Consider the following 17995-nt stretch of genomic DNA (forward strand, 5'->3'; position numbering starts at 1 on the left):
TTAGTCACATCCTCAAAAAATTCAATCAGGCTCGTAAGGCATGACCTGCCTTGATAAAGCCATGCTGACTACTCCTAATAATAATATACCTCTCCAAATGTACGTACATCCTGCCTCTCAGGATCTTCACCATCAACTTACCAACCACTGAGGTAAGACTCACTGGTCTATAATTTCCTGGTCTCTCCTTCAATAAAGGAATAACATCCGCAACCTTCCAATCCTATGGAACCTCTCCTGTCCCCATTGATGATGCAAAGATCTTCGCCAGAGGCTCAGCAATCTCCTCCCTCGCCTCCCACGATAGCCTAGGGTACGTTTCATCCGGTCCAGGCGACTTATCTAACTTTATGCTTTCCAAAAGCTCCAGCACATCCTCTTTCATTATATCTACATGCTCAAGCTTTTCAGTCTGCTGCAAGTCATCACTACAATCACTAAGATCCTTTTCCATAGTGTACACTGAAGTAAAGTATTCATTAAGTACCTCTACTACTTCCTCTGGTTCTATACACACTTCCCCACAGTCACACTTGATAGTTCCTATTCTTTCACGTCTTATCCTCTTGCTCTTCAAATACTTGTAGAATGCCTTGGAGTTTTCCTTAATTCTGCCCACCAAGGCCTTCTCACGGCCCCTTCTGGCTCTCCTAATTTCCTTCTTATGCTCCTTCCCAGAAGCCTTATAATCTTCTAGATCTCTGACATTGCTGAGCTCTCTGAACCTTTTGTAAGCTTTTCTTTTCTTCTTGACTAGATTTATTGCAGCCTTTGTACACCACGGTTACTGTACCCTACCATAACTTCCGTCTCATTGAAATGTAGCTATACAGAACTCTACACAAATGTCCCCTGAACATTTGCCACATTTCTTTCGTACTTTTCCCTGAGAACAGCTGTTTCTAATTTAAGCCTCCAGTTTCCTGCCTGATAGCCTCATAATTCCCCTTACTCCAATTAAATGCTTTTCTAACTTGTCTGTACCTATCTTTCTCCAATGCTATAGTAAAGGAGATAGATTTATGATCACTATCTCCAAAGTGCTCTCCCACTGAGAGATCTGACACCTGACCAGGTTTATTTCCAATACCAAATCAAGAACAGCCTTTCTTCTTGTAGGCTTATATACATACTGTGCCAAGAAACCTTCCTGAACACACCTAACAAACTCCACCCCATCTAAACCCCTCGCTCTAGGGAGATGCCAATTGATTTTTGGGAAATTAAGATCTCTCATCACAACAACTCTGTTTTATTACACCTTTCCAGGATCTGTTTCCCTTTCTGTTCCTCGATATCCTGTTACTATTGGGCGGCCTATAAAAAACACCCAGTAAAGTTATTGACCCCTTCCTGTTCCTAACCTTCACCCACAGAGACTGTAGACAATCCCTCTATGGTGTCCCATCTTTTCTACAGCTGTGACACTAGCTCTGATCAACAGTGCCACACCCCCACCTCTTTTGCCTCCCTCCCTGTCCATTCTGAAACATCTAAAACCCTGCACTTGAAGTAACCAATCCTGTCCCTGAGCTATACAAGTCTCTGTAATGGCCACCACATCATATATCCAAGTACTGATCCACGCTCTAAGCTTATCCGCTTTGTTCACAGCACTCCTTGTGTTAAAACATATATATCTCAAACCTTCGGTCTGAGCATGTCCCTTCTTTATCACCTGCCTATCCTCCCTTTCGCACTGTCTACAAGCTTTCTCTATTTGTGAGCCAACCTCCTCTTCCCCAGTTTCTTCAGTTCGGTTCCCACCCCCCAACAATTCTAGTTTAAACTCTTCCCAGTAGCCTTAGCAAACCTCCCCGCCAGGATATTGGTCCCTCTGGGATTCAAGTGGAACCTGTCCTTTTTGTACAGGTTACACCAGCCTCAAAAGAGGTCCCAATGATCCAGAAATCTGAATCCCTGCCCCCTGCTCCAATCCCTCAGCCACACATTTATCCTCCACCTCATCTTATTCCTATTTTCACTGTGGCGTGGAACAGGCAGTAATCCTGCGATTACTATCTTTACTGTCCTGATTCTCAACTTCCTTCCTAACTCCCTGTAGTCTTTATTTAGGACCTTTCCCTTTTCCTATCCATGTCATTGGTACCAATATGTACTACAGCCTCTGGCTGTTCTCCCTCCTACTGCAGGATATCTTGGACGCGATCTGAAACATCCCAGACCCTGGCACCTGGGAGGCAAACTACCATCCGAGTTTCTTCCCTGCGTCCACAGAATTGCCTGTCTGACCCCCTAACTATAGAACCCCTTATCACTACTGCCTTCCTCTTCCCTTCCCTACCCTTCTGAGCCACAATTGGCTATTTGATTTAGAATTTTTAGTTGATGTTATCAGCCACCTCAGTGAAATAAATTTGAAACTCTAGGGCAATAACAAATTGTGTCCTAGCTTAGTAAATGATATCAATGCACTCAAGATGAAGTTAAAACTGTTCACCTCTCAGTTAGAAAATGAGGATTTGAGCCAGTTTCCACATTTAAAGGAGCTGAAGGTAATGGCAATTTTACAAAATATATTGAAAAAAATCAGGTTATTGCAAGAGTGATTTGAAGTCGATTTTTGTGAGTTTGCTTAAGAAGAAGACTGCATACTTGCATTCATAAACCCATTTTCATTTAGTGAACAAAAAAAATCATGAAGATGCCTAGTAACATACAATTGGAACTTATTGACTTGAAAACAAAAACATTATTGAACATGAAATTTGATGAGGGGCTTCTCTCAGTCTCAAATGCTTCTGACATGATTAATTTCTGGCAATCATTACCCTGTGAATATTTTCCAGAACTAAGAAAATTTGCCCAGAGTTATATTTGTCGTTTCAGAATGACGTACAGATGTAAACAAGCATTTTCAGCCATGAAATTGATTAAAAACAAAATGAGGTCATGATTGACTGATTCAAATTTGAAGAATTCTCTGCTGCTTTCAGTAACTAATTTAATGCCAAACATTAAAAGCTTGGCAAAATCAAAACAGACTCAAAAGTCTTATTAAATTAAGTAACGTTTGGCTCCTCTCACTTCCTCCAAACTAAAGGTGTAGCCATGGGCACCCGCATGGGTCCTAGCTATGCCTGCCTTTTTGTCGGCCATGTGGAGCAATCTATGTTCCAAGCCTACACCGGTATCTGTCCTCCTCTTTTCTTGCGTTATATCAACGACTGCATTGGCGCTGCTTCCTGCACGCATGCTGAGCTCGTCGACTTCATTAACTTCGCCTCCAACTTTCACCCCGCCCTCAAATTCACTTGGTCTATTTCTGACTCCTCCCTCCCCTTTCTAGATCTTTCTGTTTCTATCTCTGGAGACCGCCTATCCACTGACATCTACTACAAACCTAACTCCCACAGCTACCTAGACTACTCCGCCTCCCACCCTGTCTCCTGTAAAAATGCTATCCCTTACTCTCAATGCCTCCGCCACATCTGCTCTCAGGATGAGGCCTTTCATTCTAGGACAAAGGAGATATCTTCCTTTTTTAAAGAAAGGGGCTTCCCTTCGTCCACTCTGCCCTCCATCACGTCTCCTGTATTTCACGCACCTCTGCCATCACCCCATCCCCCCGCCAGCCCATCAGGGATAGAGTCCCCCTGGTCCTCACCTATCACCCTACCAGCCTACGGATCCAACGTATAATCCTCCGTAACTTCCGCCACCACCTACATGATCCCACCACCAACCACATCTTCCCCTCCCCCCCCCCCCCCCCCACTCTCGGCTTTCTGCAGGGATCACTCCCTACGCGACTCTGTTGTCCATTCATCCCCCCCATCCCTCCCCACCGACCTCCCTCTGAGCACTCATCCCTGCAAACGGAAGAAGTGCTACACCTGTCCCCACACTTTTTCCCTCAGCTCCATCCCAGGCCCCAGACAGTCCTTTCAGGTGAGGCATCACTTCACCTGCGAGTCAACTGGGGTGATATACTGTATCCGGTGCTCCTGATGTGGCCATTTATACATTGGGGAGACCCGCTGCAGACTGGGAGACTGTTTCGCCGAACACTGGCGCTCAGTCCTCCAGCAGTGGTGGGATCTCCCTGTGGCCACACACTTCAGTTCCACAGACCACTCCCACTCTGACATGTCTGTCCATGGCCTCCTCTACCATCAAGATGAGGCCGCACGCAGGTCGATGGAGCAATACCTTATCTCCCGCCTGGGTAGCCTCCTACCTGCCGGCATGAACATCCAACTCACTGACCTCTGTTGATACCCCTATCCCTATCTATTATTTCAGTCTGGTTCTCTTTCTCTCTCTTTTTTCCCCCCTCACTATAATCTCCCCCCAGCCCTACCTTTCTTTCTCTTTTATTTCCCATAATTCTCTACCTTCCCCCAGCCCATTTCTCTCCAACCTATCACTTCCTAGCTCTTTACTTTATCTCTCCCCCCACTTCTTATCCCCCCCTTGACCATCCCATGTTACTTCACTCCTGATGAAGGATTTCGGCCCAAAACGTCGTCACTACCTCCTCCCATAGATGCTGTCTGGCCTGCTGAGTTCTGCCAGCATTTTGTGTTTCTAAGTAATGTTGATCTTGTTTTTATATTAAATCAATATAGTATGTAAGAATGCTAAATATGTCTATAACATTTTTACAAGAATTGAATGGGGGTACAGGAGTTGTATGGTGTATCTGAAATCGTGCGTAAAAAGAGTGACGCATGGAATGTAAAAGATTGGCCACCCTGTCTTATTTATTTCCAGAATTTATTGTTTTTGTTTCCCATCTAAGTTGCTCAGTTGCTGGAATCCAGCTTAGCTGCAGAAATATGAGCGGAATGTTGTTTTCATTGTTCAGGAAATGAACTGTGACACCTTTGTTCATTTTGGGTTAGCAGGGAACTTGCCCTCTGGGTTGAGGCTTTGAAAGATAAATTTAGTCTGTACAAAAAATATCACAATCAGATTTAATATTACTGACATATGTTGTGACATTTGTTAACTTTGCAGCAGCAGTACAATGTAATACATGAGAAATATAGAGGAAAAAACGGAGTTATGTTGAGTATATATATGTCTATTAAATACTTAAGTTTAAAAAAAAGTGGTGCAAAATAACAAAAATGCAGTAAGGTGGTGTTCATGGGTTCATTGTCCATTTAGAAATTGGATGGCAGAGAGGAAGAAGCTGTTCCTGAATCGTTGAGTATGTGCCTTCAAGGTTCTGTACCTCATTTCCTGATGGTAACCCTGTGAAGAGGGCATGTCCTGGTTGTTGGGGATCCTTAATGATGGACGCCACCTTCCTAAGACACCGCTCCTTGGAGGCTGGTACCCGTAATAGAGCTGGAAAATTTCTGCAACTTATTCTGATCTTGTGCAGTAGGCCCCCCCCCCCCCCCACCCATACCAGATGGTGATGCAGCCAGTCAGGATCCTCTCAACAGTACATTTGCAGAAGGTTTCAAGTGATTTATTGAACAAACAAAATCTCTTTGAACTCCTAATGAAATATAGCTTGTGTCCAGGTTCAGTCCTTAGAGATATTGACTCCCAGGAACTTTAAATTGCTCACTTGCTCCACTTCTGATCCCTCTATGAGGATTGATTTGTGTTCCCTTGTCTTGCCCTTCCTGAAGTCCACAATCAGCTTTTCAATCTTGCTGACAGTGAGTGCAATGTTGTTGCTGTGACACCACTCAACTAACTGGTATATCTTGCTCCTGTATGTCCTCTCATCACCATCTGAAATTCTGCCAACAATGGTTATACCATCAGCAAAGTTCTAGATATGGTTTGAGATATGCCTAACCATACAGTCATGGGTATAGAAAGAATAACGCAGTGGGCTAAGCACACATCCCTGTGGTGTACAAGTGTTGCTTGTCTGCGAGGTGGAGATGTTATTTCCAATCTGCACAGTTGCGGTCTTCTGGCTAGGCAGTTGAAGTTCCATTTGCAGAGGGAGGTACAGAGGCCCAGGTTCTATAGCTGGTAGAAAAGTAGAAAATACCATTTATTCACCTACTGCCATTTAATGTCAATTGTTCCTGCCTGCCTGCAGCATCCAATACAATCTGCCACCCTACCAAAATATCTACATCAACAACCACTACATCATCAAATGAGGGATAGGGTGGGGTGGAACTTAATATTTAGTTTTAAGACTCTCCCCACATCAAGATCCTAGTACCCCACCCACTTCAGAAAGCTGGGCAGGAAAATTATAAATAGATTAATGCTTAGTTTCACTGTGTAGATGTCTGATTTAATTTTTCAGTATACTGAGTATCAGTAGTTACCTTTAAGGTAATAGCTTGCATCAATTTAGGTACATTTCTATTAGTAGCCACTCTGCAGCCAGCTCTGAGAATAACGTTACCAATGTGTACTTGTTCTAGGAGAACGAAGAAGTGTTGCCATGTTCCTGCAAGTGCTACAAATTGGGAATGAAAGAGTGGGGAATCACTACATCCCTGATGCAAGAGGGGATGAATTTGGGTTGAGGTTGTTGGACCATCTCTGAAGAGAGGGGTGAGGATTAGTGCATCCCTTTCCCTGCGTGTAATCATTTCAGAGGATCTGTCCTGGTTGCAGCATATAGGTGCCATTACAAAAAAAAAACATGGCAGCACCTCTACTTCCTGAGATGTTTGCCAGGATTTGGCATACGACCATAAGATATAGGAGCAGAATTAGGCCATTTGGCCCATCGTGTCTGCTCTGCCATTTCATTATGGCTGATCCAATTTTCCTTTCAGCCCCAGTCTCCTGCCTTCTCCCTGTATCTCCATGTCACAACCAATCTATCAACTTTGCCTGAAATATACATAAAGACTTGGTCTCCCCTGCTGGCTGTGGCAAAGAATTCCACAGATTCACCACTCTCTGGCTAGAGAAATTCCTCCTCATCTCTGTTCTAAAAGGACACCCCTTTGTTCTGAGGTTTTTAATCCTCTGGTAATAGACCCTCCCACCATAGGATACATCCTCTCCACATCCACTCTATCAAGGCCTTTCACCATTCGATAGATTTCAATGTGGTCACCCCTCAGTCTTCTAATCATAGTGAATACAGGCCCAGAGCCATCAGATACTTGACATGTGACAAGCCATTCAACCTTGGAATCATTTTCATGTCATCTTAAAGATTGACAGACTTGTATGGATGTGTAGTGGAGAGTATGTGACTGGTTGCATCACAGCTTGGTATGGAAACACCAATGCCTTTGAACAGAAACGTAGTGAATACATTCTAATCAATGGGTAACCCCCCCACCCCATCCACCATTGAGCATATCTACAAAGAATGCTGTCACCGTAAAGCAGCATCCATCATCATGGACACCCCACCATCCATGTCATGCTGTCTTCTCACTGCTGCCATCAAGAGCCTCAGGACTTGCACCACCAGTTTCAGGAACTGTTATTACCCCTCAACCAACAGGCTCTTGAACCAGAGGAGATAACTTCACTCGCCCCATCACTGAACTGTTCCCACAATCTATGGATTCACTTTCAAGGACTTCATCTCATGTTCTCAATATTTATTACTTATTTATTATTAATATTTTGTTTATTTTATTTTTGTATATGCATAATTTGTTGTTTGTATGTTGGTTGCTTGTCTGTCTTTTTCATTGATTCTGTGGTTTCTTTGTATTTACTGTGAAATGCCTGCAAGAAAATGAATCTCATGGTTGTATGTGGTGGTGTATATATACTTTCATAATAAATTTAAAAATGAGGCATTTAGTGCAACCCTAGTGAGAAGTGATAGTGGAATTGTTGACATATCTCTGAAAAGGTGGAATGGAAGACTGCGCACGTGTGGTGAGATGAGTCTGGGAACAAAGTTACCACAGTATTCATGGGCATATTAGTGAATGTTTATGTCACATATTCCAACCTGCTAAACCAACTTTGGATCCTTTAAAGCCTCTACTGTCCTTTTCCCAATTTATACTTTAGTTAATGCTTAAAGAAAAATTAGTTTGTTCCTAGTTTAGAGATGGGAAGTGTGTCCTCAGTAAAGTAGGGCAAGGAGAACCTAATGAGTGGCAAATGAAGCGATAATCAATTGTTCATCGGGCTCTGCCACAGAGCAGAAAAAACGTCATCACTTAACAGCAGTAAGAAACAAATTGCCTGGAGCTGAGTTACATGTCAAGAGCATAAGGCAGATTAAATACAAAAATGGGGACTACTGTACTTTCTCAAAAAGGCACAAAGAGCCTTTTGGAAGTTTTGAATAACAGCAATCATTCTGTTTGGTTTTTAACTGCAGGGCTACGTGGAGAAACTCAAGCCCATGGTAAGGGATGGCGTCTATTTCATGTACAAAGCCTTGCATGGTCCAGAAAAGAAGATTTTGGTTGAAGGAGCGAATGCAGCCTTACTAGATATCGATTTTGGTAAGTTTCACTTAAATTTCATGAAGTAAGTTATCTGATAAAAGAGCAGTGTGTTTTATGCTATGAAATTTTACTTCCTATCTGGTTATAGTGCGATGTATCTCTGCATCGTTACCAAACCAGTATGCGGATCTTTATTGATTGTCTACTCTGTGCACAATAGCATGATTACAATGCATCATCTTCAAAAGGTGATGCTTCAGAAAGGCAGCATCCCTATCATTAAGGACCCCCACCACCCAGAACATGCTCTCTTCTTACTGCTACCATCAGAAAGGATGTACAAGAGATGCACTCAGCATTTTAGGAAATGTTTCTTTCCTTCTGGCATCAGATGAACCTGTGAACACTACCTCACTACTTTTTTGATACACATTATTTTATAATAAACCTGATTCTGTTATCAGCCATGTTACAGGACACTTCTTTAGAGAAATTTAGATCAAAAATTGTGATGAGTATAGTAGTAAATTTACTACTTTATATTGGTTTATTAAATATTTCCCTCTTGGTGAAATGACCGTGATTAAAACTGGTTCCATGACTGAATGCAGAATTTATAAATATTGTTACTGAATTCAAAAGTGCCTCTAGAATGCTGTAAATTATCTTAAATTGGTTCTACTTTGGGCCAGCTTGGTCTGCCTTACAGAACTGTTGAAAAGTCTTAGGCACATATGGAATGGAGAGCAAGCTTGTAAATCTAGCATGAGCAAAGAATAAACGAGAAAATCTGCAGGTGGTGGAAATCCAAGCAACACACACAGAATGCTGGAGGAACTCAGCAGGCCAGGCGGTATCTGTGGGGGGAAAAATAAGTACAGTTGACGTTTTGGGCCGAAACCCTTCGGCAGGCAGGAAATGAGCAAAGGATGTTGGGAATGTTGAGGGTGGAGCACTGCGGGAGGGGTGTGGGTCAGGTGGAGGAGGAGTGGTGCCAGGAGTGGGGAGGGGAGGGGTCGTATGGTTGCAGACACATTCAGCCCTGAGACACCAGGCAAGGTCATTTGATTCCAAACAATTGGTGTTTGATCATTACAGAATTTCTCTCTGGTGCTTCCTGCCCCCTCCCTTCTCCCTTCCCCTTTTCCCCAACCATGATTCCCCTCTCCCTACACCTATCCACTCTCAGTTCACAATAGAGACTTGTATCAGAGTCAGGTTTATCATCACTCGTGTCATGATTTTTTTTTGCAGCAGTACAGTGCATTACATAAAATGGGTCTTTATGGCATGGATCTTTTCATTGGTGTAATATTACACTTGGTACTTCAGTGCTTCAGCTTTGCAATTGGCAAGCACTGATTCACAAACAGAGGGGACAGGGCCCTCTTTCGAAAGGTATCCTTGGCCCTCAACCACTGGGACGTGTTCAAAGCTAATGTAAACCAATGACAGATGGCTTTATCTTTGGGCTGTGTGGAGCCAAATTGAAGGGGGCTTGGCCAGCTCAGAGCAGTTCTGAGTTGGGATGAAGGCAAGAGCCTGTCCCTGAATTTCAATCACCTACCACACAGTAGTGGATTCAGAAAATGGGAGATGCTGTGGCCAGAGATTTGAGGCTATTGGGGGGGGGGGGGGGGGGGGGGGTGGCGGCTTGGTTTGAGGTGAAGAAGCTGTTTAACCAACCGGAAAGCTCAATGCTGGCTGCGAGTTCTTGAATTAAAATTTACTGCCTTCCTTGGTATTAAGTTTGGTCCATGTAAAAGGACAAATCTGTGCTAGTGAGATGGCTTCCAATGACTGTCTGCTTAATAGGTGCCAGGGAGAATCAGAAACAGGTTTAATGTTACTTACTGACATTCAGTGGCCTCTTTATTAGGTACAGGAGTGGAACCCAGTGTGGTCTGCTGCTTTAGCCCACGCACTCCATGATTCGACATGTTGTGCATTCAAAGTTGCTCTTCTGACACCATTGTTGTAATATGTGGTTATATGAGTTACTGTCACCTTCCTGTCAGCATGAACCAGTCTGGCCATTCTCCTCTGACCCCACTCAGTAATGAGGCATTTTCACCCACAGAACTGCTGCTCACTGAATTAATTTTTTTTTTGATATGTACCAGGCTCCATAAACTCCAGAGACTTAAACATGAAAATGCCAGGAGATCAGTAGTTTCTGGGATACTCAAACTACCCCATTTAACACCAGCACAGTCAAAGGGAATTGTATTGTGCAAAGTTGTTGCAACACCACTCAACAAGCTGATCTGTATCACAGCTGTATGTCTCCTTGTCACCATCTGAGATTCCTTCAACAACAGTTGTGTCACCAGTGAATTTACAAATAGTGTTTGAACTGTGCCACACAATTATGAGAGTAGAGCATCTTTGATGTGTGCCTGTGTTGATCATCAGCGAGGAGGAGATGTTATTACTGATCCATGCTGACTGGTTCCCCCGTTGAAGAAGTGGAGGATACATTTACAGAGAGAGGAATTGAGGCCAAGGTTTAAAACTGAGGGGATAATGGTGTTGAACATCTTGCTGTAATCAGTAAGTAGCAGCCTGACTTTAGGTATTGCTGTATTCCAGGCGGTCCGAGGCCCACCAGTGAAGGTTGTGTCCACTGTCGGACCCTATTGTGGTGGTAGGCAACTTGGAAAGGGTCCTGATGAAGAGTCTCGGCCTGAAACGTTGACTGCTCATTTCAACGGATGTTGCCCGACCTGCTGAGTTCCTCCAGCTTTTGTACGTGTTGATTGGAAAGAGTCTAGGTCCATGCTCAGGCAGAAGTTAATTCTAGCCATGGCCAACCCCTCAAACCACTTTATCAGAGTTGATGTGAGTTCTACATGTGATGGTCATTGAGTTAGGTCACCCTACTCTTCTTGGGCACGAGTATGATGCCCTTTTGAAGCAGGCAGGAATGTCTGACTGCAGCAGTGAGAGGTTGAAGATGTCCTTGAACACTGCAACCTGTTGGTTGGCACAGGTTTCAGTTTCCTGCCAGTTACACCACTGGGGCCTGTCGCTTCTTGAAGGATTTTCTAACAAACCTGTGAGGCAGAGATCATAAGGTTGCCAGGTGCAGTGGGGATTCGCAAAGATGTAGTTTTCTTCTGTCCTTGAAACTGTGCATAAAGTTCTTTATGAATGACAGCTGTAAAGGATGTTCTTGAAATATTTCATAAACCAGAAAAAATAAATAGGAATCATTGACATATGTTGTGAAATTTGTAAGAAATGTGCAGTAAAATATATATTTTTTAAAAAGTTCAAAAAGAGTAAAATAATGAGTTAGTGTTCACGGACCACTCAGAATTCTGAGGGCAGAGGGGAAGAACCTGTTCCTAAAATGTTGATTCTGTACCTCCTTCCTCATGGTAGTCATGAGAAGAGGGAATGTCCTGGGTGGCAAAGGTCCCCAGTGGTGGGTTCCACCTTCTTGAGTCACTACCTTTTGAAGATGTTCAGCATTTATTTGGTGGAAGCTGTCATACTGTATATCCTCATGCATGGGAAATGCAATAATGTTACACTTCTGGCATTTTTTCGTATACAATCACACTACTTCAAAATTTTCCTTCCTTCCCAACAAAGGTACTTACCCTTTTGTGACATCATCGAACTGCACAGTGGGTGGTGTGTGCACAGGGCTGGGAATCCCTCCTCAGAATGTTGGGGAAGTGTACGGAGTGGTGAAGGCCTACACAACAAGGGTTGGCATTGGTGCTTTCCCTACAGAACAAAACAATGTAAGTTTACAGGCAATTTGAGTTGCCTGCCAAAGCTCATAACTTTCTTCTTTCCAAACCCAGTTTATAATTGAAGTAGGTCAATCATTTTCTGCCTGTTCCTTTATTTTGGATAATCAGATGGCTTCTTTTTTTGTTGTTTTTACAAAATTGACTCCTCACCCCATGTTATCTCTTCATCATCTTAATAACATTTTTTGTCATCTGACTATATTCATGAGTAAGTCATCAGTCTTGGCCAGACAAGTAGAAACCCTGGTATTTGTCTAACAGGTACTCGTTTGCATACTTTTAGGGGGTTGGTGAAATGTAAAAACACATACCAACATAGCATTTATGAAAAGGCACCTCTGGTCCTCTTCCTGTCATCCCAGTGATACCACGAAAATAGATTAGAATCTGTTACCTGCATGTTTATATACTGTATATTCCAGAGTATAAGCCAACCACCCCCCCCCCCCCCATTTTCAAGGTTAAAAAAGTGACTTTTTTGTGTTACCTTTGTATAAGCCGACCCCTTTTGTAGAGGTTTTTGATTTAACCAGAAAAGGTCACAAGATCTCACATGCCGGTACTCAGCTTTGCTGGATCCAGAACCTGGAAATTTTGTGAACCAGTACCTGCTGAGAAAACAGGGCTACACATTGTAGGGCATTATAATTGAATTCTTAACAAATAAATCAGGGAAGGAAATTTTGGATTAGGTCTGCAATGGTAAAGAATCCTCAGAATTGTAACCCCCGTGAAACCATTTAGCGACTATTGTAATCTCGTTAAAACATAACACAGGGTGGCGGGATCAGTACGTCTACTCAGTACTGAGTTTGCGACCGCCATGTACAAAAGATGCGATATGATGCTGGCTTCAAGCTGAAGGTTGTTGATTTTACTGAAGGAATGAATAATTCTGCATCTGCTAAGAAGTTTAGGGTAAATGAGAGAGAGTGGAGAAAGACAGAGGACACGCTGAGGAAAATGCCAAAGCCGAAATGTGCAAACCGCAGGAAAACATGCCAGTGGCCAGAACTGGAAGAAAAACTTTTAGAGTGGGTGAATCACCAGCGATTGTCCAGATACATTGTTACCAGAGAAATGATTCGACTTCAAGCATTGAAATAGGCCGAAAAACACCGTGAGGTCAGCGAAAATTTCAAAGCTACGCGAAGTTGGTGTACCTGATTTATGAATAGACGTGATCTTGTGTTGAGTCAAAAAACAAAGATTGCTCAGAAAATTCCCGCAGGGTGGTGTTGTTTATGTTCAAGAATGCTGCTGGTTGGACGAAGCCGGTTGCTTGAAGTGGGTTAATGAGGTGTGGCATTGACGTCCTGAAGGTTTCGGGAAAGAGAAGTTGCTACTTTGGGACGTCTTCAAAGCGCACTTGTCAGGTGAGACAAAAGCAGCATTAAAAGCTGAAAATACGGACATTGCAGTCATCCCCGATGGTTTGATCTCTGTGCTCCAGCCACTAGATGTGAGTTTAAACAAATCATTCAGAGAATTCATGCGACGACAGTGGAACGAATTTGACTCAAAAACAGCCAATAAATACGACCTGTCTTCCATGTATTCATTTTTCCAAAGTGGGCACCCTCTGTATAAGCTGACCCCCTAATTTTAGGAGCAAAATTTAGAGCCAAATTCTCAGCTTATACACTGGAATTTACAGTATTGTGTTTTTAGGCTGTCTGCTGGTTACATGGTCCAAAAAGTCATTTTGGTGATTAATAACTAACGCCATCTAAATCTTGTTTTATGCCAAAAGTTACTTTGTTCAAACTAGTAATTGATTGCTTTTAATGTGTACCATGAATTAACACTAGTTATATGCCAGTTCTGAAAATGATTTTCAAAGCAAAGAATGGAGAATTTATTTACCCACTATATGGTTGCATTTATTCATTGCATCGTGATTGTGTCAGTGATTACAGAAATTGTTTCTCTTCAGCAGAACATAAGTAATGGTCCAAGTAATGGCAAACATTACTGTTAAAGTAACATCATCACAACTATTGTCTAAAAGTCCATCTACTTTTCTCCATGCCTATACAATATTCCCAAGTATATGCTACATGCATATATAAATTCATACAAAAGTACTAGAAACAGGGAAAGAGTACTTGGCTTCTTGGACCTGTTCCACCATTTAATAAGGACATGACTGATTGCAATTTCAACTTCACATGCATATCTACCCACAGTAACCTTTCAAACTCTTGTCTATCGAGAATCTATTCACTTATGTCCTAAAAATATTCAAAGACTGTTTGCAGGCCTTTGAGGAAAACTGTACCAAACACTCATGAAGACTCAGAAACAATTTTGCCTCATTTCTTTCTTAAATGGGGAATCTTTTTAAGCAGCTGATGCTTTGTTCAGTGTTTTAAATACCTTCCATAAATTTTGCAAAATGTCGAGACTCCCCTTTGCAGCATTGACCTTTTTTGTGCTCAGTCTAAAGGTCAATGTCATGTCAATGCATTTTATCAAATGCTATGCATTGGGGCTATCGCACGAGCTTCATTTGTAAATCTATTGTGTTATAGGATATTGGTGAATTGCTGCAGTCCCGTGGGTCAGAAGTGGGTGTCACTACAGGCAGGAAGAGGCGGTGTGGCTGGCTGGATCTAGTTTTGCTGAAGTATGCTCACATGATTAATGGCTTTACTGCGTAAGTAATTTCATTGAAGTTTTTTTTCCTCTTGACTGATTTTAAAGATCAATATTGTAATCATTTTATAATTGAAATAAGTAAATACACTGAAGCCTTGCTCTTTCTAAACAAATTTTGACGTGGTTAAAGTAGGCTTGCTGACCTCTTTGAATTAGGATTTATTTGCTTAATTATAAATTAACTTTTCTGGTTTACTTTCCGTGTAGTTTAGCACTTACCAAACTGGACATCCTGGATGTATTTACAGAGATTAAAGTTGGAGTAGCTTATAAGGTTGATGAAAAAGTAATACCACACTTTCCAGGTAAGTAACTATAACCATTGCATGATTTATGATACAGTTATCTTTAGCTGCAGTGATTAAATATATTAGTGTTCTGAGTAACATCAATGTCTACTTTTCTAATTGAAAAAACCTGTAAGTGCACATATAGTTAGAAAGAGCTTTGCAAGTAAGGCGAGAAAGAAGGCTTTTCCCCATAGCAGAGGCGCCTAAAGCTAGAAGGCATGAGTTTAGAGTAATGGGTAAACCGGGTGTTTAGAATGTAGAGCACATTCTCTGAGGGGGTGGTGATGATGATTAAAGCAAATTTAGAGGCATAGGAGCCTATGAACCCAGTGCTGTTAAATAGGATTAATATAAATGGGTGTGGTGAAGGGCCTTTTTCTTTGATTCCATGACTGTCTTGCGGAATGATATTACATAGAAACATCTATTTGGTCCACCATGCTTGTGCTCTTTGAAAGAGTGATTCAATTAACCCAACTCCTCTGCTGTTAGTTCTACAATCAGTCCTCGAAATTTCCTCCTTTACTGCTTCTGCTTTTTTCCCCTTGAACCTCCACAACCAACAGCTGCTTATTACTACACTTTTGATGTAAGAAAAAGACATTCTGGACACATAATGAAACAAAAACCAGTGCAAAACCACACATATTGAATGTACCAGAAGCCTTAAGGTGAACTAAAACTTGAGTGCCCAGGTTTATTGAAGAGCACGAGAGACCATCCAGGGTTGTGTTGGAATGGACAAACCAGGAGAGAGTAAACAACTGGGACAACCAGTGAGCTGAGTCAGGGCAGAGACCAGTGTTGGAAATGGCATGTTCCTGGACATAACCCAAAATGATGGTTTAAATCCTGCTTCTAGGTTTAATGAAACACTCATGTTGCAAAAGATCTAGTTGTTTTACAAAAGTTGCGAGGCAGAAAGGCCTTTTCATTTGTTCTCTCAGAAGTACTGTGTGGCACTTCTTCATCAGTGACTCGCTCACCATTCACCTGTAAGACCAGGGCAGCATTTGAGCATTTATGACGTGAAGGAGCCCTAATAAAGAGAAATTGTTGTTGGACGTCAGTTATCTTGGCCTTGGCACATCAGCTTTACAGTTCTTCTGGTGAATCCATGTATAATTTTAACCTTCTATTCATTATTGGTTATGTTTATTGAAGAATACACAATGTTCTAGTCCATTCACACTACCCTGGCAAGAGAAGCAGAACTCCGCTGCTTAAAGCAAACAATAGACAACATTTGGGCATGACCTGATAGACGGCAAATAACTGTAAGCCACAGAAGTACAAAGTAGTGACCGTCTCCTTCAAGAGTGAGTTTAATTAACTACTTTGAACATTCAATTCAATTACACTAACAGGGCCTCCCTGTTGCTGTTAATATCTTGGGGTCACCATTGATCAGGAACTCCAAGTAGACCACTTACATAAGTAATGTGGCTGTAAGAGTGGATCAGTGATTCTGTTCCTGATAACTTAAAAGTCTTTGTGCCATCTACAAGGCACAGGTCAGGAAAATAGAATATTTTCCACTGGTCTGGATTAGTGCTAACAAGGAGCTTGACACCACTGAGCCAACCAACTTAATTGTAATCCCCATCCACCAGCCTAAATTCTCATTCACTCTTCCACCAATACACAGATGTTGCTGTGAGTGCCTAGCAATGCCATTATTCACCAAAACTGCTCTTAATCCATGTTTCAATGCACATGTGATAAGTCAATTAATCTGAATTTCAAATCTCCAGGTCTAACCATCAAGAGGAGAGGCTCTCCAAGCACACAGAGGCACCACTAACAGAGCGTTCCCCTCTAAATAACACATTATCCTAACTTGGGCATACATTGCCAGTCCACCTTCATTGCCTGTAAATCCTGCTGTCCTTCTGAAAGCAAAGTTGAGCTTCATTTTACCATCTGCAGGAGGTGTCAAGCCAGTACAGTGAAGGAAGCTGGAATTCAAAGTTGTTTGCAGTTTGTCACTCGATATTGTGGAACTGAACTTCTGAAACAACTTCCATTGTAAAAGATATATACCGAAGAATGAAAAGAAAGGAGAAAACAATGTTTTTTTTGCCAATGGATCTTTCTGTTAATTGTGTACACAGATGTACAAGTTACTTGTTCTGATGATTTGTGCAACCTTTCAGGACTGTTTTAGAACATTTTAGGTTCCACTTAGGTTTAGATTGTTAAAATTAAAATGTATATACTTTCATATAACATTTCATTGAATAGCTCTTTGTATTGAAAGTGCGTTTTCTTTTAACATTTGTGACAATTGTCTGCCAGCTAACCAAGAGGTCTTGAACAAAGTGGAAGTTCAGTATGTGTCTCTACCTGGCTGGAACACCAGCATTGCAAAAGCCAGGACATTTGAAGATCTGCCTACAAATGCCAAGAGCTATGTCCGATTTATCGAGGGACATCTTGGGGTGCCTGGTAAGTGCTGTATCACACATCAGTGAAACATGTTACACAATGAGATGCTTTATTCAATTGTTAGGTTTTAGCGTTAATCCAAAATAGTTCAATATGCATTGAATCAGAATCGGGTTTAATATCACTACCATCTGTTGTGAAATTTGTTGATTTGCAGCAGCAGTACATACTAAACAATAAGATATTAATAAGATCATATACAGGTTTCCCCCGCTATCCAAAGGTAGAGCTTTCCTACTAAACCGTTCGTAAGCCGAAATAGTGTAAAGCGAAGAAGCAATTACCATCAAATTATAATGGAAAAATTTTGCGTGTTTCCAGACCCAAAAAAATAACCTACCAAATCATACCAAATAGCACATATAACCAAAAATAACACTAACGTATAGTAAAAGCAGGAATGATATGATAAATACACAGCTATATAAAGTAGAAATAATGTAAGTACAGTGTAATTTCACTTACCAGAATCGGGAAAATTGAGCCAAAACCGATTTGT

General features: G+C 41.8%; 1 protein-coding gene and 1 long non-coding RNA gene across 3 annotated transcripts in view; one reads left to right on the top strand and one right to left on the bottom strand.

The window, feature by feature from the left end:
- Positions 1-17995, top strand: part of LOC132402660 (adenylosuccinate synthetase isozyme 2-like) — a 133034-nt gene that overhangs the window by 102519 nt on the left and 12520 nt on the right. The window contains exons 8-12 of the mRNA XM_059985587.1: positions 8261-8387; positions 11931-12085; positions 14632-14756; positions 14966-15063; positions 17347-17496. Of these exons, the coding sequence (XP_059841570.1) occupies positions 8261-8387; positions 11931-12085; positions 14632-14756; positions 14966-15063; positions 17347-17496 (655 nt within the window). The remainder of the gene's footprint in view (positions 1-8260; positions 8388-11930; positions 12086-14631; positions 14757-14965; positions 15064-17346; positions 17497-17995) is intronic.
- On the bottom strand, positions 4532-13472 carry LOC132402661 (uncharacterized). Of its 2 annotated transcripts, none has more exons than XR_009515032.1 (4): positions 13261-13472; positions 12585-12705; positions 11939-12068; positions 4532-5964 (listed from the first exon to the last, which is right to left on the bottom strand). It is a non-coding gene; the product is annotated as an uncharacterized LOC132402661 (long non-coding RNA). The 2 variants fall into 2 exon arrangements; XR_009515031.1 differs by having other exon boundaries at positions 12585-12708.

The sequence above is a fragment of the Hypanus sabinus genome, chromosome 12 (genome assembly GCF_030144855.1).
Source record: "Hypanus sabinus isolate sHypSab1 chromosome 12, sHypSab1.hap1, whole genome shotgun sequence".
In the NCBI taxonomy this organism is placed as follows: Eukaryota; Metazoa; Chordata; class Chondrichthyes; order Myliobatiformes; family Dasyatidae; genus Hypanus; species Hypanus sabinus.